This window comes from Callithrix jacchus, chromosome 5, assembly GCF_049354715.1.
Source record: "Callithrix jacchus isolate 240 chromosome 5, calJac240_pri, whole genome shotgun sequence".
NCBI lineage: Eukaryota > Metazoa > Chordata > Mammalia > Primates > Cebidae > Callithrix > Callithrix jacchus.
In genome coordinates this window covers 78,322,069-78,344,323 of record NC_133506.1, presented here as the reverse complement: position 1 = coordinate 78,344,323, position 22,255 = coordinate 78,322,069, and the positions used below count along the sequence as shown (strand labels likewise).

General features: G+C 40.7%; 1 protein-coding gene across 25 annotated transcripts in view; it reads right to left on the bottom strand.

Moving 5' to 3' along the window:
- The window catches only part of DNAH9 (dynein axonemal heavy chain 9), a 422,325-nt gene that overhangs the window by 137,877 nt on the left and 262,193 nt on the right, over positions 1 to 22,255 (bottom strand). For 24 of the 25 annotated variants that reach the window (XR_013535589.1, XR_013535590.1, XM_078373042.1 and 21 more), the window contains one exon: positions 17,254 to 17,514. The exons of the other annotated variant lie outside the window; for it this stretch is intronic. Coding sequence is in view for 22 of the 24 variants with exons in the window: in XM_078373042.1 (XP_078229168.1) it covers positions 17,254 to 17,514 (261 nt within the window). In the remaining 2 variants the exon portion in view is untranslated. The remainder of the gene's footprint in view (positions 1 to 17,253; positions 17,515 to 22,255) is intronic. 25 annotated transcript variants of the gene reach the window in all.

Genomic DNA, 22,255 nt, shown 5'->3' with positions numbered 1-22,255 from the left:
AAGCAAAAAGAACACAGTGGGGGGCATCACACTACCGGATTTCAAACTATAGTACAAGGCTACAGTAATCAAAACAGCATGGTACTGGTACCAAAACAGAGATATAGACCAATAGAACAAAACAGAGGCACCGGAGGCAACACAACATACATACAACTATACAATCTTTGATAAACCTGACAAAAACAAGCAATGGGGCAAGGATTCCATGTTTAACAAATGGTGTTGGGAAAACTGGCTAGCCATGTGCAGAAAGCAGAAACTGGACCCCTTCCTGACACCTTACACTAAAATTAACTCCAGATGGATTAAAGACTTAAACATAAGACCTGGCACCATAAAAACCCTAGAAGGAAATCTAGGCAAAACTATCCAGGACATAGGAGTAGGCAAGGACTTCATGAACAAAACACCAAAAGCATTGGCAACAAAAGCCAAAATAGACAAATGGGACCTAATGAAACTCCACAGCTTCTGCACGGCAAAAGAAACAGTCACTAGAGTGGATCGGCAACCAACAGAATGGGAAAAAATTTTCTCAGTCTACCCATCTGACAAAGGGCTGATATCCAGAATTTACAAAGAACTCAAGCAGATTTACAGGAAAAAAACAAACAAGCCCATTCAAAAGTGGGCAAAGGATATGAACAGACACTTTACGAAAGAAGACATATATGAGGCCAACAATCATATGAAAAAATGCTCATCGTCACTGGTCATCAGAGAGATGCAAATCAAAACCACATTGAGATACCATCTCACGCCAGTTAGAATGGCGATCATTAAAAAATCTGGAGACAACAGATGCTGGAGAGGATGTGGAGAAAAAGGAACACTTTTACACTGTTGGTGGGAGTGTAAATTAGTTCAACCATTGTGGAAGACAGTGTGGCGATTCCTCAAGGCCTTAGAAATAGAAATTCCATTTGACCCAGCAATCCCATTACTGGGTATATATCCAAAAGACTATAAATCGTTCTACTATAAGGACACATGTACAGGAATGTTCATTGCAGCACTGTTTACAATAGCAAAGACCTGGAATCAACCCAAATGCCCATTGATAATAGACTGGATTGGAAAAATGTGGCACATATACACCATGGAATATTATGCAGCAATCAGAAATGATGAGTTCGTGTCGTTTGTAGGGACATGGATGAATCTGGAGAACATCATCCTCAGCAAACTGACACAAGAACAGAAAATGAAACACCGCATATTCTCACTCATAGGTGGGTGATGAAAAATGAGAACACATGGACACCGAAGGGGGAGTACTAAACACTGGGGTCTATTGGGGGGAAAAGGGGAGGGCCAGTGGAAGGGGGAGGTGGGGAGGGATAGCCTGGGGAGAAATGCCAAACGTGGGTGAAGGGGAGAAGAAAAGCAAAGCACACTGCCATGTGTGTACCTACGCAACTGTCTCGCATGCTCTGCTCATGTACCCCAAAACCTATAATCCAATAAAAAATTAAAAAAAAAATAAAAATAAAAAATAAAAATACAAATATTAGTCAGCATGGTGGCATGTGCCTGTAGTCCCAGCTACTCAGGAGGCTGAGGCAGGAGAATCGCTTGAACCTGGGAGGCAGAGGCTGCAGTGAGCCAAGATCGTGCCACTGCTTTCCAGCCTGGGTGAAAGGGAGAGACTTCATCTCAAAAAATAAATAATAAATAAATAAGTAAATAAATAAATGATGCACAGTTTTCTGGATGTACATAATTTATTTGGCTAACTACTTTATATTGTTGAACACATAGGTTATTAGATCTTTAATAGTTGGTTAAATTATAAGAACTTTTAATAACACTGGAGACAAATATGCCAGAAATAAAATTGGAGTTCAAATAGAGTAGTATTTTAAGTAAATTGGAGATAGTGACATCTTTGTAAAATTGAATCTCCCAGTACACAAATATGGTATATATTCACATCTTTTAAAATATCCTTCAGGAAGGATATGTAGTTTTCTTCACAGTTTCAACAAATTTCTTTGCACTTATTTGTACCATATGTTTTGGTTGTTATTTTGAAAATATATTTTCTAACTGGCTATTGCAGATATTAGGAAAGCTATTGCATTTTAAAAATTATTTTTCAATGAGTCCTTAACTTTCCCTTTTGTTTTATTTTTTAAATCATCCACCATGAATAATATGTTTATATAATAACATTTGTATGATTAAGACTTTTAAATTTTATTTTAATTTTAATTTTATTATTGCATTAGGTAGAAATCTAGGACAAATATTCGAATTATAGTAGTGAAGGGGGCTGTCATTGTGCTTTCTCTATGTTAATGGCAGTGCCTCTTGGGTTCTATCATCAGATGGAATGTTTTGCTTCTAGATTGGGATTGGTTTCCATCTGCTAGTGAAATATCCAAATATTATTTTATTCCTACTTTACTGAGAGTTTTAACAAGAAATTTAATTGTGTTAAATACCATTTGACATTTCTCAAGGTAACTGCAATGGTTAATATGAAGTGTCAACTTGATTGGATTGAAGGATGCAAGATATTGTTCCTGGGTGTGTCTATGAGGGTGTTGCCAAAGGAGAATAACATTTGAGTCAGTGGACTGGGAGAGGCAGACACACCTTCAATGTAGGTGGGCACCATCTAATCAGCTACCAGCACTGCTAGAATAAAGCAGGCAGGAGAAGATGGTAGAAGCCGACTTGCTAAGTCTTCTGGCCTTCATCTTTCTTTTGTGCTGGATCCTTCCTGCCCTCTAACATCAGACTCCAAGTTCTTCAGCTTTTGGACTCTTGGACCTACACCAGTGGTTTGCCAGGGGCTCTCAGGCCTTTTGCCACAGACTGAAGGCTGCACTGTCAGCTTCCCTACTTTTGTGGTTTTGGGACCCAGACTAAATTCCGTGTTTCTCAGCTTGCAGATAGCCTATTGTGAAGCTTTGCCTTGCAATGGTATGAGTCAATACTCCTTAATAAACTCCTTGATAAACTCCACTTCATATATCTATCTATCTATTAGTTCTATCCTTATAGAGAACCTGGACTAATACAGTGACTATAAAGCTTTTCTTTTCTTTTCTTTTTTTTTTTTTGAGATGGAGTTTCACTCTTGTTACCCAGGTTGGAGTGCAATGGTGTGATCTGGGCTCACTGCAACCTCCGCCTCCTGGGTTCAGGCAATTCTCCTGCCTCAGCCTCCAGAGTAGCTGGAACTACAGGCATGTGCCACCATGCCCAGCTAATTTTTTGTATTTTTAGTAGAGACGGGGTTTCACCAGGTTGACCAGGATGGTCTCGATCTCTTGACCTCGTGATCCACCCGCCTCGGCCTCCCAAAGTGCTGGGATTACAGGCATGAGCCACCACGCCTGGCCTGAAAGCTTTTCTTTTTAATGTATGATTAGGTATACATACATAAATAGCATTATATACAAATTAACTTAACCAGTTGGTGGTATATTGTTTGAATAAATTGCTAAAGTCAACTTACCAGTATTTCATGTTGATATTTTACACCACTATTAATAAGTTAGATTAATCTGAGATTTTATTTTCTTGTGCTATGTCTATCACTTTTTGTATTCAGCTTATAATGAAGACCCTGACTTCTCCTAGAATTCCCCAAATTATTTAATTATAAAATCTAGTTTTTATTACTTGTTAATATTAAGTTAGAGGACAAATAACAGACTGGGAACAATATTACAACATATATACCAAGGGACTCACAGCAAAAGTTTATAAGGAGAAACTGTATAAAAAGAAGGAAAAGAAGGAAATAAAAAGAAGGAAAACTACCTTGTGAGAAAATGGGCAAAGGAGCTAAACAGGTAATGAACAGAAAAAGAAATCTAAAGATCTGAAAAGATGCCTATGTGAAAGGAAAATAAACCTCAGGACCCCAGACTCACTAAGCCAAAGGGAAAAGTCAAGCTGTGAACTGGGTCACACAAACTTGCCTCCCATTCGGTTCTTAAATAAAATAGCTACAGAAATTAAAAAAAAGCTACATACTTCCTCACAATTTGTCCACGAGGAAATTCCTTGTGGGCCCCAAGATCTTTATCCTAAAACAGTTCTGTTGAATTTCACCCTGACAATGTAAATTGATAGCTTATCTTCAGAGGTACAGGACAAAGGATAGAACTCAAAATCATCCTTCTGTGCACCCGAGACAAATGGATGTCTGATTGCTTCCTCTGTCCTATGTTTATGTCATCTGATGTAAAAATGTGGAATCACTGAGCTAGATGGATACATAAGGCACTATTCCCCTACCCTCTGTTCACATGTGAACGGCTGAACAAAGACTAGAAAAGGATGCAACCACTTGCCTCTTAACTTACCCACACTCTTTGAAAACTTTTTTTCTTTCCACAATACCTACCTGCTCCTTTCCTTTTAAACACTGAAGTTCCCAGAGCCTCTTTGGGAAAAGCACCGACCACATTTTTTCCCATGGCTCTATGTTCTTTCCTGGGCACATCCTTAACCTTGGCAAATGAACCTCCTACAATGATTGAGACTTGCCTTGATCATTATCTTTGATTAACACCCAGTCTCATTAGAATGAAACCCACTTAAAGGTAAAATAAAAGTGAGAATTTAAAAAGTCATTTCACTGAGTAAAACTGAAGTGACTAAAAATATCTAAGCTTGGCAAGGATATGGGAAAAGCAGTGTTCAGAACTGTAAGAACAACTATTTTGGATAGAAATGTGGCAGAATGTATTTTTAAAAAAAGCATATTATTTTAAGGGGTTCCAATTGTTTCCATAACAAATTACAACAAACTTACTGACTCAAAACAACATGGATTTACTCTCTTTAGGTCACAAGTCCTAAAGTCAAGGGGTTGGCAGGGCTGATGCCCTCTGGAAGCTTTAGTGCAGAATCTGTTGCATGCCTTTTCCACTTCCAGAGGTTGTCCTAGTCCTTGGCTCAGCCCCATATCACACAGAGTTTTCATGTTACTTCCTTCTGGTTGTTTTTCTCCCTCTTCCATGGATCCCTGTCATTACTTTTAGGGCCCACCTGCATAATCCCAGATAATCTCCCTGTCTCAAGATCCTTAACATAATGATATTTGCAAAGTCACTTTTGTTATATGAGGTGACATTCACATGCTTCAGAGATTAGGATGTGGATCTCTTTGGGGAGAGGCATTATTTAGACTACTATGTATGTTGTTCTGTCAAGCAATTGTACTTACTTCTTGTTTGCCCAGAGAAATACTTACAGGCAGACAATTAAGATACATGTACAAGAAAAATTGGATTGGAAAAAATAAAATAAGTGTTCAAAAATAGATGAATAATTAAATAGAATGCAATACTATTAGAAGACAGAGTACTATAAAGCATTAAGTAAAGGAGGTTTCAATACATGTATTGGCATGAAATAAAATAATCTTGTATCAAGAGGGAAAGTGAGATTCCACATATGAAACCATATAATGTCCTTCTTTTACATCTGACTCATTTCACTTAGCATAATGTCTTCTAGGCTCATCAGTGTTGTTGCAAATGCAGGATGTCTTTCTTGTATAATGTTGATGGACATTTATGTTTTTTTCCATATTTTGGCTTCTGGGAATGATGCTGCAATGAACAAAGGAGTGCAGATATCTCTATGAGGTGTGATTTCATTTCCCTTGGGCATCTACTCAAAAGAGGGATTGCTGGGTCATATGCGATTTCTATTTTTAATGTTTTGAGAAGCCTCTATATACTGTTTTCCATAGCAGCTGTACCAATTTGCATCCTCATGAACCGTGCACAAATATTCCCTTTTCTTCACACTTTCACCAATACGTATTATTGTATATGGGAAATTTGCTAAGAAAGCAGATTTTCGCCAGGTGCAGTGGCTCACGCCTGTAATCCCAGCACTTTGGGAGGCCAAGGCAGGTGGATCACCTGAGGTCAGAAGTTTGAGACCAGCCTGGCCAACGTGGTGAAACCCTGTCTCTACTAAAAATACAAAAATTAGCTGGGCATGGTGGCACATGCCTGTAATCCCAGCTACTCAGGAGGCTGAGACAGGAGAATCACTTGAACCCAGGAGGCAGAGGTTACAGTGAGCTGAGGTCGCCCCATTGCACTGCAGCCTGGGTGACAGAGAGACATTCCATCTTAAAAACAAGAAAAAGAAAAAAGCAGATTTTAGGTGCTCTTAACATACATACATAAGCGTAACTATGTGAGGTGATGAATATGTTAATTTGCTTGACTGTGGCAATCATTTCACTATGTATATGCATATCAAAAGTATCATACCTTAAATATATACAAAACAGGAGAGAAAGTGATTTGGTAATATCCATCTGTATTAAATATTTGTTTTATATGAGCATTAACACAAATATAGATGTGTAGAAAAACTACAGAAATAGACATACCCCAAATTATTATAGGAGCTAGCATTTAGGAGAGATCAGGGACTGAAGTGGAAAGTAATTTTATATTGAACCTATATATTCTATACTATTTGAATTATTTTCAACAACAAAAATGCTGTTACCTATTATTTGTATAAGAATAAATAAGTTCACTGTAAAAAAAAACATGGAAAATAAATAGAACATTCCAAGTATTCCTCTGTTGTGAGGGTGTGAAAGAGACCATGAAATTGCAAGATAAACCATTCCTAAATGAAGGCAGAAAAACTTATACTGGATTTATGTTAGTTCATCTATAAAAACAAAATAAAACTGCCAAAATAGAGACTAAAAATGTGCAGAGACTTACTATCCACCTCTGGTTTATAAACTAAAGATTTATATTAACTTTATTAACTAAAGATTTATTGTTAACTTTGAAAATAATGAGAAAAGGAGAGGACTCAAAATGGCGCTGTGAGAACAACCCAGGATTGAAGCTCACGGTCAATGCGCGGAAGTGGGGAGTCAGGGCCGCATTTCCAGATGGATCTTTGTTGCCCACAGAATGGGGAAATTCCTAGGTATAGAGGAGACACGGGACGCCAGGCAGAGGTTTTGGCTGACGCAGCCAGTGGCTGGTGCGGCAGTGGCCCAGGCTGTGGCGGCGCTACACAGCGGTCCGCACAAAGCGCGCTCATCCGGGTGCCCTGTTGGGCCAGCAAACTGAGACTTGGGAGGGCTGAACTTGAGACTGAACGGGACTTGGACAGTGAGCCAGCCCAGGAGATTCCAGGGTGACAGCGTTTCGGGTAGTGCAGTGGGACAAACAAAACGGCAATTCCAAACACTCCCCGTGAAGGGGTTCCCTGAGGCGACAGCTCCGTGGGGGAGGGGCGCCAGCCATTACCGAGGCAAACCGCCCCTACTGAGGTACACGCCCATTGCTGACGCAGCCTGTCGTTGCCGAGGCAACCCGCTACAACAGAGAGACTCTTCCGCAGGGCGCAGCCCATGGCAGCAAGGCGGAGACCGCAGCAGAAAGGCAGAGCCTGCAGCAACAGGGCGAACCTCACCACAGCATGGCGGAGCCTCGGCAGGCAAATAGTGACTAGACTGCCTCCTAGCTGGGCAGGACAGTGCGGTGGACACTCACAAGGAAAGCCCCAACCCCCCCCAGACAGAGCATCTGAGAAAAAAAAGGGTTTTTTTATGAGTTACATTGCAGCAGAATTAAACATAGCAGCCTAACAGCCCTGAATGAACAACAGAGCTCACAGCTCAGCACTTGAGCTCCTTAAAGACTGTCTCCTCAAGCAGTTCTTTGACCCCTCTATATCCAAAAGACTGACATTTGGCAGGCATCATTCTGGGACAAAGATAGCAGAAAAAGAAACTGGTAGCATCCCTCACTGTTCCGCAGCTGCTATAGGTGCACCCCAGAGAAGCAGGGCCTGGAGTGGACCTCAGCAGTCATACAGCGAAGGGGCTAGACTGGTAGAAGGAAAACCAAGTAACAGAAATACTTCATCATCAACAATCTGGGTGTCCACTCAGAGACCCAATCGAAAAGACAGCAACTACACAAACGACAGGTGGATAAATCCACAAAGATGGGAAGAAACCAGCACAAAAAGGAGGAAAACACCCGAAACCAGAACACCTCGCCTCCTAGAAAGGACCAAAACTCCTCACCAGCAAGGGAACAAAGCTGGATGGAGAATGACTGTGATGAAATGATGGAATTAGACTTCAGAAGGTGGATAATGAGAAACTTTTGTGAGCTAAAAGAACATGTTTTAAATCAATGCAAAGAAACTAAGAACCTTGAAAAAAGATATGAAAAAAGATTTGAGGAAATGATAACAAGAATGGATAACTTAGAGAGGAATATGAATGAATTAAAGGAGCTGAAAAACAAAATACGAGAACTTCGCAAAGCATGCACAAGTTTCAATAGCTGAATTGACCAAGCAGAAGAAAGAATATCAGAAGTCGAAGGTCAACTCAATGAAATAAAATGAGAAACCAAGATCAGAGAAAAAAGCGCAAAAAGGAATGAACAAAGTCTCCAAGAAATGTGGGACTATGTGAAGAGACCTAACTTACGTTTGATAGGCGTACCAGAATGTGACAAAGAGAATGAATCCAAACTGGAAAATATTCTTCAGGACATTATCCAGGAAAATTTCCCCCACCTAGCAAGACAGGCCAACACTCAATTGCAGGAAATACAGAGAACACCACAAAGATATTCCGCAAGAAGAGCAACCCTAAGGCACATAATCGTCAGATTCAACAAGGTTGAAATAAAGGAGAAAATACTAACGGCAGCCAGGGAGAAAGGTTGGGTCACCCACAAAGGGAAGCCCATCAGACTCACAGCAGATCTCTCGGCAGAAACACTACAAGCCAGAAGAGAGTGGGGGCCAATATTCAACATCCTTAAAGAAAAGAACTTTCAACCCAGAATTTCATATCCAGCCAAACTGAGCTTCAGAAGTGAAGGAAAAATAAAATCCTTTGCGAACAAGCAAGTACTCAGAGATTTTGTCACCACCTGCTTTACAAGAGCTGCTTTACAAGAGCTCCTGAAAGAGGCACTACACATAGAAAGAAACAACCAGTACCAGCCATTCCAAAATCACACTAAATGCTAAAGAGCATCAACATAATGAAGAATCTACAACAACTAACGGACAAAACAGCCAGCTAGCATCAAAACGACAGTATCAAATTCACACATAACAACATTAACCCTAAATGTAAATGGACTAAATGCACCAATCAAAAGACACAGACTGGCAAGTTGGATGAAAATCCAAAACCCATCAGTGTGCTGTATCCAGGAAACCCATCTCACATGCAAGGATACACAAAGGCTCAAAATAAAGGGATGGAGGAAGATTTACCAAGCAAATGCAGAGCAAAAGAAAGCAGGAGTTGCAATTCTCATCTCTGATAAAATAGACTTTAAAGCAACAAAGATCAAAAGAGACAAAGTAGGTCATTACATAATGGTAAAAGGATCGATACAACAAGAAGAGCTAATGATCCTAAACATATATGGACCCAATACAGGAGCACCCAGATACATAAGGCAAGTTCTTAATGACTTACAAAGACACTTAGACTGCCACACAATAATAGTGGGAGACTTTAACACTCCACTGTCAATATTAGACAGATCAACCAGACAGAAAATCAACAAGGATATCCAGGGCTTGAACTCAGACCTGGAGCAAGCAAACCTGATAGACATTTACAGAACTCTCCACCCCAAATCCACAGAATATACATTCTTCTCAGCACCACATCACACCTACTCAAAAATTGACCACATAATTAGAAGTAAAGCACTCCTCAGCAAATGCAAAACAACTGAAATCACAACAAACAGCCTCTCAGACCATAGTGCAATCAAGTTAGAACTCAGAATTCAGAATCCAACTCAGAACCGCACAGCTTCATGGAAACTGAACAACTGGCTCTTGAATGTTGACTGGGTAAACAACGAAATGAAGGCAGAAATAAAGAAGTTCTTCGAAACCAATGAGAATGAAGACACAACATGCCAGAATCTCTGGGACACATTTAAAGCAGTCTCTAGAGGAAAGTATATAGCAATAAGTGCCCATATGAGGAGAATGGAGAGATCCAAAATTGACACCCTATCATCAAAATTGAAAGAGCTAGAGGAGCAAGATCCAAAAAAATCAAAACCCAGCAGAAGACAAGAAATAACTAAGATCAGAGCTGAACTGAAGGAGATTGAGACACAAAAAACCCTCCAAAAAACAATAAATCCAAGAGCTGTTTTTTTGAAAAGATCATCAAAATAGACCACTAGCCAGATTGATTAAAAAGAAAAGAGAGAACAACCAAATAGACGCAATAAAAAACGATAAAGGGGAAATCACCACAGATTCCACAGAAATTCAAACCAACATCAGAGAATATTACACAAACAACTCTATGCACATAAACTAGTAAACCTGGAAGAAATAGATAAATTCTTGGACTCCTGTGTCCTCCCAAGCCTAAACCAGGAGGAAGCTGAAACTATGAACAGACCAATAAGAAGGGCAGAAGTCGAGGCAGCAATTAAGAGCCTACCACACAAAAAAAGCCCAGGTCCAGATGGGTTCACAGCCGAATTCTACCAGACACACAAAGAGGAGCTGGTACCATTCCTTCTGAAACTATTCCAAATAATCCAAAAAGAAGGAATCCCTCCCAAATCATTCTATGAGACCAATATCATCCTGATACCAAAACCCGGCAGAGACCCAACAAGAAAAGAAAACTTCAGGCCAATATCCATGATGAATATAGATGCAAAAATCTTCAATAAAATATTGGCAAGCCGATTGCAACAGCACATCAAAAAACTTATCCATCATGATCAAGTAGGATTCATCCCGGGGATGCAAGGCTGGTTCAACATACGCAAGTCTATAAACATAATTCATCACATAAACAGAACCAAAAACAAAAACCACATGATTATCTCAATTGATGCAGAGAAGGCATTCGACAAAATTCAACAGCCCTTTATGCTAAAAACCCTCAATAAACTCGGTATCGATGGAACGTATCTCAAAGTAATAAAAGCTATTTATGACAAACCAAAAGCCAATATCATACTGAATGGGCAAAAACTGGAAGCATTCCCTTTGAAATCCAGCACTAGACAAGAATGCCCTCTGTCACCACTCCTATTCAATATAGTACTGGAAGTTCTAGCCAGAGCAATCAGGCAAGAAAAAGAAATAAAGGGTATTCAAATAGGAAAGGTGGAAGCCAAATTGTCTCTATTTGCAGATGACATGATAGTATACGTAGAAGACCCCATCACTTCAGCCCAAAAACTCCTGAAACTGATAAGCAACTTCAGCAAAGTCTCAGGATATAAAATCAATGTGCAAAAATCACAAGCATTTGTCTATACCAATAACAGACTTAAAGAAAGCCAAATCAAGAACGAACTGCCATTCACAATTGCTACAAATAATAAAATAAAATACCTTGGAATACAACTCACAAGGAACGTAAGGGACCTCTTCAAGGAGAACTACAAACCACTGCTCAACGAAATCAGAGAGGACACAAACAGATGGAGAAACATTCCATGTTCATGGTTAGGAGGAATTAATATCGTGAAAATGGCTATACTGCCCAAAGTAATTTACAGAATCCATGCTATACCCATCAAGCTACCATTGACTTTCTTCACAGAACTGGAAAAAACCACCATGAACTTCATATGGAACCAAAAGAGAGCCCGCATAGCCAAGTCAATTCTAAGCAAAAAGAACACAGCGGGGGATATCACACTACCGGATTTCAAACTATACTACAAGGCTACAGTAATCAAAACAGCATGGTACTGCTACCAAAATAGAGATATAGACCAATGCAACAGAACAGAGGCATCGGAGGCAACACAACATATCTAGAACCATACAATCTTTGATAAACCCGACAAAAACAAGCAATGGGGAAAGGATTCCCTGTTCAACAAATGGTCTTGGGGAAACTGGCTAGCCATGTGCAGAAAGCAGAAACTGGACCCCTTCCTGACACCTTACACCAAAATTAACTCCAGATGGATTAAAGACTTAAACATAAGACCTGGCACCATAAAAACCCTAGAGGAAAATCTAGGCAAAACCATCCAAGACATAGGAGTAGGCAAGGACTTCATGAACCAAACACCAAAAGCATTGGCAACTAAGGCCAAAATAGACAAATGGGACCTAATCAAACTCCACAGCTTCTGCACGGCAAAAGAAACAGTCACTAGAGTGGATTGGCAACCAACAGAATGGGAAAAAATTTTTGCAGTTTACCCATCTGACAAAGGGCTGATATCCAGAATTTACAAAGAACTCAAACAGATTCACAGGAAAAAAACAAACAAGCCCATTCAGAATTGGGCAAAGGATATGAGCAGACACTTTACGAAAGAAGACATATATGAGGCCAACTATCATATGAAAAAATGCTCATCGTCATGGTCATCAGAGAGATGCAAAGCAAAACCACATTGAGATACCATCTCATGCCAGTTAGAATGGCGATCATTAAAAAATCTGGAGACAATAGATGCTGGAGGGGATGTGGAGAAAAAGGAACACTTTTACACTGTTGGTGGGAGTGTAAATTAGTTCAACCATTGTGGAAGACAGTGTGGCAATTCCTCAAGGCCTTAGAAATAGAAATTCCATTTGACCCAGCAATCCCATTACTGGGTATATATCCAAAGGACTATAAATCATTCTACTATAAGGACACATGCACACGAATGTTATTGCAGCACTGTTTACAATAGCAAAGACCTGGAACCAACCCAAATGCCCATAGATGATAGACTGGATTGGGAAAATGTGGCACATATACACTATGGAATATTATGCAGCAATCAGAAATGATGAGTTTGTGTTGTTTGTAGGAACATGGATGAATCTGGAGAACATCATTCTCAGCAAACTGACACAAGAACAGAAAATGAAATACCGCATATTCTCACTCATAGGCGGGTGATGAAAAATGAGAACACATGGACACAGGGAGGGGAGTATTAAACACTGCGGTCTATTGGGGGGAAAAGGGGAGGGCAAGCGGGAGGGGGAGGTGGGGAGGGATAGCCTGGGGAGAAATGCCAAATGTGGGTGAAGGGGAGAAAGGAAGCCAAACACACTGCCATGTGTGTACCTATGCAACTGTCTTGCATGTTCTGCACATGTACCCCCAAACCTAAAATGCAATAAAAAATAAAAAAAAAAAAAGAAAATAATGAGAAAAAAGAGAAATGGTTCTTAAAAACCAGAGTCCTGAGAGTCCGGAAGGGTTTAAGGATAGTCCAGGAGTCCTTGGGTTCATGAAGCAATATTTGTCCTTATACAGGTGGTGTACCATGGGCCATTCTATTTCATAAAAAAAAGTGCTGTTGCAACCCAGTAATGAACTGCCACCTGTAGACTGTAAATTGGTCTACAGTTAAGCTTCTTGGTGATGCATGGACTGTTAATTGTCATGTTGAACTCAACTTTAGAGCCTCCCTGTCACATCACCTTCTGAGGCATCCACCTCTGTACCCGCAGCTCAGATATACCACAGCCTTTATTCATCTGGGTCTTTGCAAATGCTGTCCCTTCTTGGGATGTTCTTTTCTACTGCCTTCTCCATCTAGTAGAATACTCATCTTTATACTATCTGCTTAATGGAGTTTCTCTTCCGTATTTCCTACCTGGCCAGGCAGTTGGCTATGCCTTCTTCTGTGATCTCCAGTCACTGAAAATTTTTATTTTTGCTAACGTAACACATGCATATAGTTTACAAACTGCAATACTGCTACAAGGCTGGGAACAAAACACATGCCCATTTCACGCCAATTCTGTGTCTCCAGAATTCACCAATTTCTTCCACTATTGCTTCTCAATTGTATTCCCTATTGATAAAGAACATGCTTATGCTGCTATTTTTTCATTTAAGACATTATCAAATGACCTCCTACTGTAGAGTGTGAATATTTAGTTATTGTTACTGACTTCTTTTCCCTCCCCCCATTATGGTTAAATCAAACTTTTAGTTAAATTAACATTTATGCACATGAATAGGACTATAAACATTGTTCACTTTGAATTAACTTTCTTTCTTGTATATCTTATTTTTTTCTGAAATTAATAAATAACTTTATTATTTGCTTCCTGATAAGGGGACTTTGGGTAAACGCCTGAAAGAAGAGTGGGGGACCATGGAGATACTTGGAAGATGAGCCTTCCATGCAGAGGCAAGCGCTAGTTCAAAGGTCCTGGGGTAGGACTGTCCTTGGCGCATTTGAGACCCAGCAGGAAGGCTGGCGTGGGTGGAGTAGAATGGCAAAAGGAAGAGTAGTAACTGATGCAGAAGAGGTGACACAAGCAAAATGATGGAGGGCCTTTTAGGCCATGGTGACATCTTTGGGTTTTATTCTTAATGTGATGGGAAACCATGGAAGATTCTCAACACAAAGATGACAATATCAAACGTCTGTTTTATTAAAAGATTACTCAGACTGCTGTAATGGGCAAAGACAGTGTTGGAGTATGGGTGGAAGCAGAGAGAGCAACTTAGAGACTGTTACCCTAGTCCAAGGCAGAGATGATGGTGGCTTGGACCTGAGGGACAGCAGAAGACAGGATCCAAAGCATTTGAATTTGGGATATGTTTTTAAAGTAGTTTGCTAATAGATTGGATGGGAGGGTAAAGTAACATAAAGAACCTGGTAATTCCTGTTTGCCCCTCTCCAGTAATAGGAAAAAGAAACTGAGGAATCAAGGACTTCAGTGACTTGTAGCAAGCTATATACTTGTTTGAGGACAGCATCTATCATAGTGCCTGACACACAGCAGGCACGCATTAAAAATGAGTTTTACTTCTGTTATCTAGACTTCATAGTGTGATCTTCAGTATCCTATTCTATCACTTCTCAAGTTACATACCTATGACTTATTTCAATCAATCAGTCAAGTTAACTAACCAACAAATTAACCAAAAGTATTTATGAATATTCATTTTGTTTGCAGTTTTGTAGAAACAGAAGTGATAACTCTGGTTATGACAACATCACCACCACCAACAGCAACAAATAGTTACCAAGTGGCTATCATCTGTTAGCTACTTTTCATACACTAATCTCATTTAATCCTTGTAACAACATAATGGGAAGGGTATTACCATTGCTTCCCATTATGTTGTTCCCATTGCATTTCACAGACAAAAAATGGAGGCTCAGAGAAGATAACATTATTCCCAGAGCCACAGAGTTAGCAAATAGTATAGTCAGTATTTGAACTCAGGTCATCTTAGGAAATATAAAACCTGTGTCAAAAGAACCTATGAAAGACACTTGTCTTCTTGGCCGGAAATGATCAGTGAACAAGACATGAAGGCGTATAAATAAAGTGGTTCCATCTTTTGTGTTCTGGAAATCAGAAACCAAAGAGATAGATCTGGAATGTAAGGTTGATTTTGAAATACTGGTAAGATTTAGATGGAATTAAAAGACAGGGAACCCTAACTGAGGAAAGGGATAGGTACAACCTAATAAAAGGCCTCCAGGTGAGGACAGTGTTGCTGAGAGGGGCCAGAGAGAAGCCTGTCTGGCTGTAGGAAAGCTTCAGACTCAGAAATAGTGGCACAGCCAGCTCACACCTCTGATCCTTGCCTCCCCAACGATATAGCAAATTCCTAATGGAGAAATCTTTTGTTTTTCATTGCAGTAGAGACCCATTTAAGAATTTTATTTGCCTTGAACGTCCTTACTTTTAGGGTGTCCCTAGACCACAACATAAAAAATACAAAAATGCACTCACATTAAATACAATTTCATTATAACCATATGTAATAGGATTTTACACTGTGTCTAGTTGAGGCCCTAAGCCAATAGATGCTAGATTCCAAAGTGAGGTATGAGGTGACTATGCAGAATTAAAGGTTTCAGATTAGCTTTTTTGACTCTTCAACCCTTTACTCTAATTGAGGATATAAGAAGTTCAGGAAATTAAAGATTAAGAGGAATCTTTCATGAGGATTACTGGTGCAGCCCACCCACTGTGGCTTAAAGGGAGATTGTGGGGCAGCTACGCTTTTTCACATAAAATACGGAAGGAGGGACTTCAAAAAGACTACTCAGCAAGCTTAATATATTTCTTCTGCAGTTTGAGTAGCACAGTAGACTGAGGTCTAACCTACATCCCAGAAATGTAGAGTGCATACAAATAGCAGGCTAGCCCTGAGACATGCAGGCAGAGTATTCGGCACTGGGGGCCTCTTAGAGCTCGTTTGGGGAAAGGTGGGGTGGGAATCTCCAGTGGACCAGAAGTGAGCCACCTGCATTGCTGAGTCACCACAGGTTGTTTTAGATCTTGCCCAAGTGTTTCATCTGAAGGAAGAAAGGGAATTGCCAGACTCTCGGGAGAAGGAAGAGAAAGCAATCTGTAGGCGTGAGGTACCCAGGGACTGGTAGAGGATCTCCAAAAAACATATGTGAGCATCTCAACAGAAAAGGAGGCAGCTTTCTGTCCATCTCTGGTGCCAACTTATAATGGTTTGAGTCTGACTGCCCCCTTTTTTCCTTCTACCTTTGCCTCTCAACCATAGTTATCCAAGTGAGAAAAAATATTAATTGTGAAAAATGAGAAAAGAAATTAATGGCTAAGCTTCATGCCCTCTCTACCTTCCTTACAGAGTAAATTTAAAGGAAACCAAAATAAAACTGCTTCATGAAGACATCTTACAAGTCATGCTGCTTCTACCACCCAGTTATGGATATGAGTTTGATTTAGTTGACACACAGTTATGTGGTTGCCTCTTAATTAAATACTAATTTTGATTTTATAGATTAAAAATATATTTTGAAGTTAACGTCTTATTTTCTTCTCTTATCTTAGACATTTAACATAAGAACCTTAAAGGGCTCATGTGTCCCATAGAACCCCATGGGCAAAATGGTCCTGGGTTATCAGAGCAGGAAGATCTCTGGGACTGGATTTTGAAGATGTAAATTCAAGTCTCTACTCTAATATTTAAGTCTATGGCTCTTGCCTAGTCTGTCCTCCACTCTGGGCCTTCGTTTTCTCATATGTGAAGTGAGGAGTTTGGATCAGCTGACTTTTCACATTCTGGCTGGTCCTAAGATTCCCATCTCAGAGATTTCATTGGTAGCTCATGGAACTGAACAGATAGTCCTAAGAAATGTTTGCTTGCTTAGTGAGTAAATTAGTGACAGCTGGAGCCCACAACTAAACCCTCACAACTTTGTCCTTGCAACTCTTGGGAATGCCAAGATGGTCTCTGGGTTTGCCAGCCCCCGAGGGACAAGTAGGTATGGCAGACAGTCCTCCTACCTTGTTGAGGGTGTTGAGAGCTGCCTGTGCTGCTGTGAGTGCTGGCTCAGCCTTTGCCAGGTCTTCCTCACAGTCCTTCTGCTTCTGTTTCACCTCTAGCATGATGAGGGCCACCTTCTGCTCCTCCCCATCTGCCATGGCTTTCTCTCTGCTCACTTTGTCAGTCTCCACACCCACCACCCGAATCAGTTTGTCTGCATCTTCATTTTTCTGTTTCAGCTCCAATTCCTGGGCAGCCAGCTTTGCTTTCAGATCATCCACCTGCATTGGAGAAGCATGGGACTTATCAGGAGTCATGACCAGAAGGACTCTGGGCACTGGACTTGTCATTGGCCTCTTGGGCATGACCTGAGGACCCAACTCTGTGGAGATGACAGATGACAGCTCCTGATACAAAGGTACAACGCTATGCTCTCAGATGGAACCAGGCTTCCCCCATCTGGGTTTCTTTCCCAGGAACTCAGGATGTCCTCTCTCCACCATAGTAAATATGTTGAAATATCCTAAATAACATGTACCCTGGCTTTTTTTTCTTTTTTTCCTTTTTTGAGACAGAGTCTCACTCTGTTGCCCAGGCTGGAATGCAGTGGTGTGATCTCGGCTCACTGTAACCTCCGCCTCCTGGGTTCAAGAGATTCTCCTGTCTCAGCCTCTCAAATAGCTGGAACTACAGGCATGTGCCACCAAGCTTAGCAAATTTTTGTATTTTTAGTAGAGCCAGAGTTTCACCATGTTGGCCAGGTTGGTCTCGAACTCTTGACCTCAGGTGATCCATCAGCCGCGGCCTCCCAAAGTGCTAAAATTACAGGCATGAGTCACTGTGCCTGCCCCTGACATTTCTCCTTGGTGCCTTGATACCCAAATAGCCTAGGTTGCTTCTCAGTGACATTGGTAGCTATGTTTTATAAAGCTTCATGTACTTAACATGATACATTTCACATACTAGGCCCTTAATAAAGATCAGTCAGACTTTAATTAAAAGTGGCCAATGTGGAGTATGCCAAAGATTTAACTAGATATAAAAAAAGAATGTTTACTGTGAATGTTGAGAGACTGAATGTCCAAGTGGACGATGACAGAACATATAAAAACTGACTGATTCACAACTTGAAGCAACCTGCTTAGGAACCAACCCCTTTACTACAATAATCAGTCTAGGAAGTCAGCTTGCTTAGTCAGACTTGTAGGAAGTCAGACTGCTATCTCTAGTCATATTCCAGGAAGACAAACAAAAACTGGCAACTGGCCCCCAAATAGCCAAGACTTAATAATAAACAACTTCCTTAATTTTTATCCCTGCTCCCAACCGTGAACCAACCAGAGAAAGGTAAACATGCTCCCCTAACCAATCACATAGAACACCTGACTTCCAGTGAGCCCACCTCCTGCTGCTTCTAACTGTGGACCAACCAGAGAAAGTCAAGCAAGCTCCCCTAACCAATCATGTAGAACACCAGACTGCCAGTGAGCCCGCCTACTGCTGCTTCCATCCATGGACCAACCAGAGAAAGCCAAACATACTCCCCTAATGAATCTCGTAGAACACCTGACTTCCAGTGAGCCCGCCTACTGCTGCTTCCAACTATGGACCAATCAGAGAGAGCCAAACATGCTCCCCTAACCAATCACATAGAACACTTGTCTTCCAGTGAGTCTGCCTACTGCAGGGCACACTGGAAGCCTTCCCCCTTTTCACTATAAAGTTTTTCCACTTTTCTGCCTGGCTTTGAGTGGCTAAACAAAAGTGATGATGGCTGACTTTTTGGAGAACAAGCTCTGAATAAATAGCCTTTGACTGTTCTCATTTGATTGGTCTTCATTTATTTACACGATCCTTACTAGAAATAGATGAACAGATTAAAGAATCCCAATGGCCCAGGCCAACAGAATTTCCCATCTAGCCCAGCCTCTGAAATCATATGTCACCTGGAGGCAGTAATAATGTGATGGGAATATCAGCACCTGAGAAAATGTCTACTCTGTTCATGAGCTGGGAAGAGAAGAATAGTTTTCTATCTACATTCAGATCAGCAGAGTGGTGTGATCCTTGGACCAGCAGCATCAGCATCACCTAGAACTTGTTAGAAGTGCAAACTCTCAAGCCTTAATCCAGATGTACTGAATCAGAAGTTCTGGGGGTGGCAATCTGCTTTAGCAGTGACTCTGATGCCCGTCTAGGTTTGAGAGTCACTGGCCTAGTGTAATGGCCTTTTCAGATGCAAAGGAAAGACACAGGCCTATTTATTTCTAGAAAGTAAAGAAGCTATTTGTATTGGCAATATGGCCCATAAGCTTTACATTCCAGAACGGCCTCCCGCCTCTCATTTTTCTGTAGTCTATTTCACGCAACAACCAAAGGTTACTTCAGAGCTCCTGGAACACGTCAAACAGATTCAAATGCTTTATGATGCAAAATGCACATGGGGAAAAATACAACCAAGGCTTAGACGCTGCTGATAATTCCCTTTTCATGGCAGATCAAAAAGAAAAGAAAAGGAAAGGGAAAAAAGAGAATGTTCTTTAATTTTGTGTATTCATAGAAACGGGAGACTTTGTGTTAACCTCAAATGGACGCCTGCTCCCTAGAACTTGTCTTATATTCACAAGTGGGAAGGTTAATCCATCTCCATCTTCCGTTGTTCAGCTGCACAGAGTTATTTCTACAGGGACAAAGATGCAATTGTAAATCAGAATGACTGAGCAGCATAATCACTCCAGTCAGCAAACACACCAGTAACTTTTTGTTCCTTTTTAATCTTGGGAGATTTGAGAAAATTGAAGTGGCTTTTTTTTTTTGGTGGTGGTTTTGTTTCGTTGATTGCAGATATGGCTTATGACCTCAGGTCCAAGGTAAATAACCACCAGCACTGTGAATAGGAGCTTCGCAGCTTTTAAACCATGACATGGTGTGATGGAAAGGTCCCATCAGTTAGAACTAGGGCTCCCTCAACCAAGCTCCAGAGGAGATATAAGTCAGGTTCATTGTATGGTTCTTCTGCAATAGAATGGGAAGTTGAAATGGTTACTTTAAATCTTTATCTTCTTCCTTATTGAAAACACATCCCAGCTATACTCTGGAGGTCTCCTTATTTAGACACACCCACACTTGGATGGGAAGGTTAAGAGTGAGCATGCCATGAATAAAAAAGAGACCCTTTTCTGCAGCCCTGCTGAACCTCTGAATCAGTATCATGGTGGTAAATGGTGTTGACTGAATAGGGTGACAATGCAGTGGTGGTGGGTGGCCCTCTCTTCTTCAAGAAACAGGCTCATGATGCTAAAGGGAGCAGTCAGGCTTCCCATGATGTTTCTGCAGAGCACTAGTCAGCTTGGGCATAAAACTGAGAAGGAACTAAAACTGACAAGAACTAAAAAGGAGTGTTTTCTCTGCATTGACTATGGGGGTGAACTCTCTTTCCTCCGGCAGCTCTAGGATTTGGGGAAAGATGGGATAGCATCACTGGTTGCCAGAGAAGAAGAAAAAGCCCAGGGCGATCAGCAGCAGTAAATACTCCAATGAGGGCTGCAGACTGCTATAGTTTGCATATTTGATCCTCCAAACTTCATGTTGAAATCTGATCCCCTATTTTGGAGGTGGGGACAAGTAGAATATATTTGGGTCATGGGGGTGGATTCGTCATAAAGAGATGAATGCCCTTCCTGTGAGGGTGGGTGAGTGAGTTCTCACTTAGATCCCTTGAGAACTGGTTATTTTAAAAAGCCTGGCGTCTCCCTCCCTTCTCTCTCTTGCCTCCTCTCTTGCCATGTGATATCTGCACACACCACCTCCACTTTTTCTTCTACCATGAAAAGAAGCAGCTTGAGGCCTTCATCAGATGCAGATGTTGGTGTCATGCTTTGTGTACAGCCTGCAGAACCATGAGCCAAATAAACCTCTTTTCTTTAAAAACTGCCCAGCCTTAGGTAGTCCTTTATAGCATCATAAATTGGACTAACACAGAAGCATAGAGATATTTTCCTGCTTTCTCTGTGTTCATGTAGTCATCCAACACTTTCTGATATGAGTTTGAATTTCAAAGAAGCTTTCCTTTTAGATACAGATGTGTCCTATATATGCCTGTAAGGTTTGCCTGCCTAATAAATGTTCACCTTTATTCTGGTAACACAGTCTAAGTTTCCTTTGGAGAACTCCCCCTTCCAATTCCTTATAGCTCGGGTGGAGCTTATTCTGGCCGTCATTTGATCCTGACTTGGCCAATGAGAGTGAGAGTCTTCAACTATGGGAAAATCAAGATGTAAAGAATCTCATGAAAGCTCTAGCTCCAGCTCTGTTCAAATTAAGCTCTATCTCTGACTTTTAAGTTATACAACTGATTCATTTTTTTTTTTTTTGAGATGGAGTCTTGCTCTGTTGCCAGGCTGGAGTGGAGTTCAGTGGCACGATCTTGGCTCACTGCAACCTCTGCCTCCCAGGATGAACCAATTTATTTATTTTGTTTTGTTTTTTTCCTAAACCAACTTCAGGTGGATTTTCATTGGTTGCCATCAAAAACTACATCATGTAAACTCAAGATTTTCTCTTTCCTCTCTCTACCTTCCTTCCCATCCCTTCCCATCTTCCCTTCCTTTCTTTCATTTTTAGTTTTTTTTCTCACTAAATGAATTTGAGTTAGAATTTTTCACTTACAATCAAAATAATTCTAAATGTGTCATCATGAATTATTAAGCTGTCAACTTCAGGTAAGTTTGACGACCTGAGACTATTTGAAAACCCCAAGAGAAACTGAATTTAAGTTTCCAGATTGACAGATTGTGGATTAAGTCTTATATGCAGGCAACTGACAATGGCCGTTAGGTCTTTTATAAACATTTATTCAATCCAACAACCCTCTTTTCACTCATGACCTGAGTTAAATGTAGGAGCTTGGAGGACAGTGGACTCTGAGCAGTGCTAGTGAGGGACAAGTGAATCCTAAGTCACAAAAAGGGAACCTGACAATACTAAGAGAAAGGATGCATTGATACCAGCTATGAGGCTTCA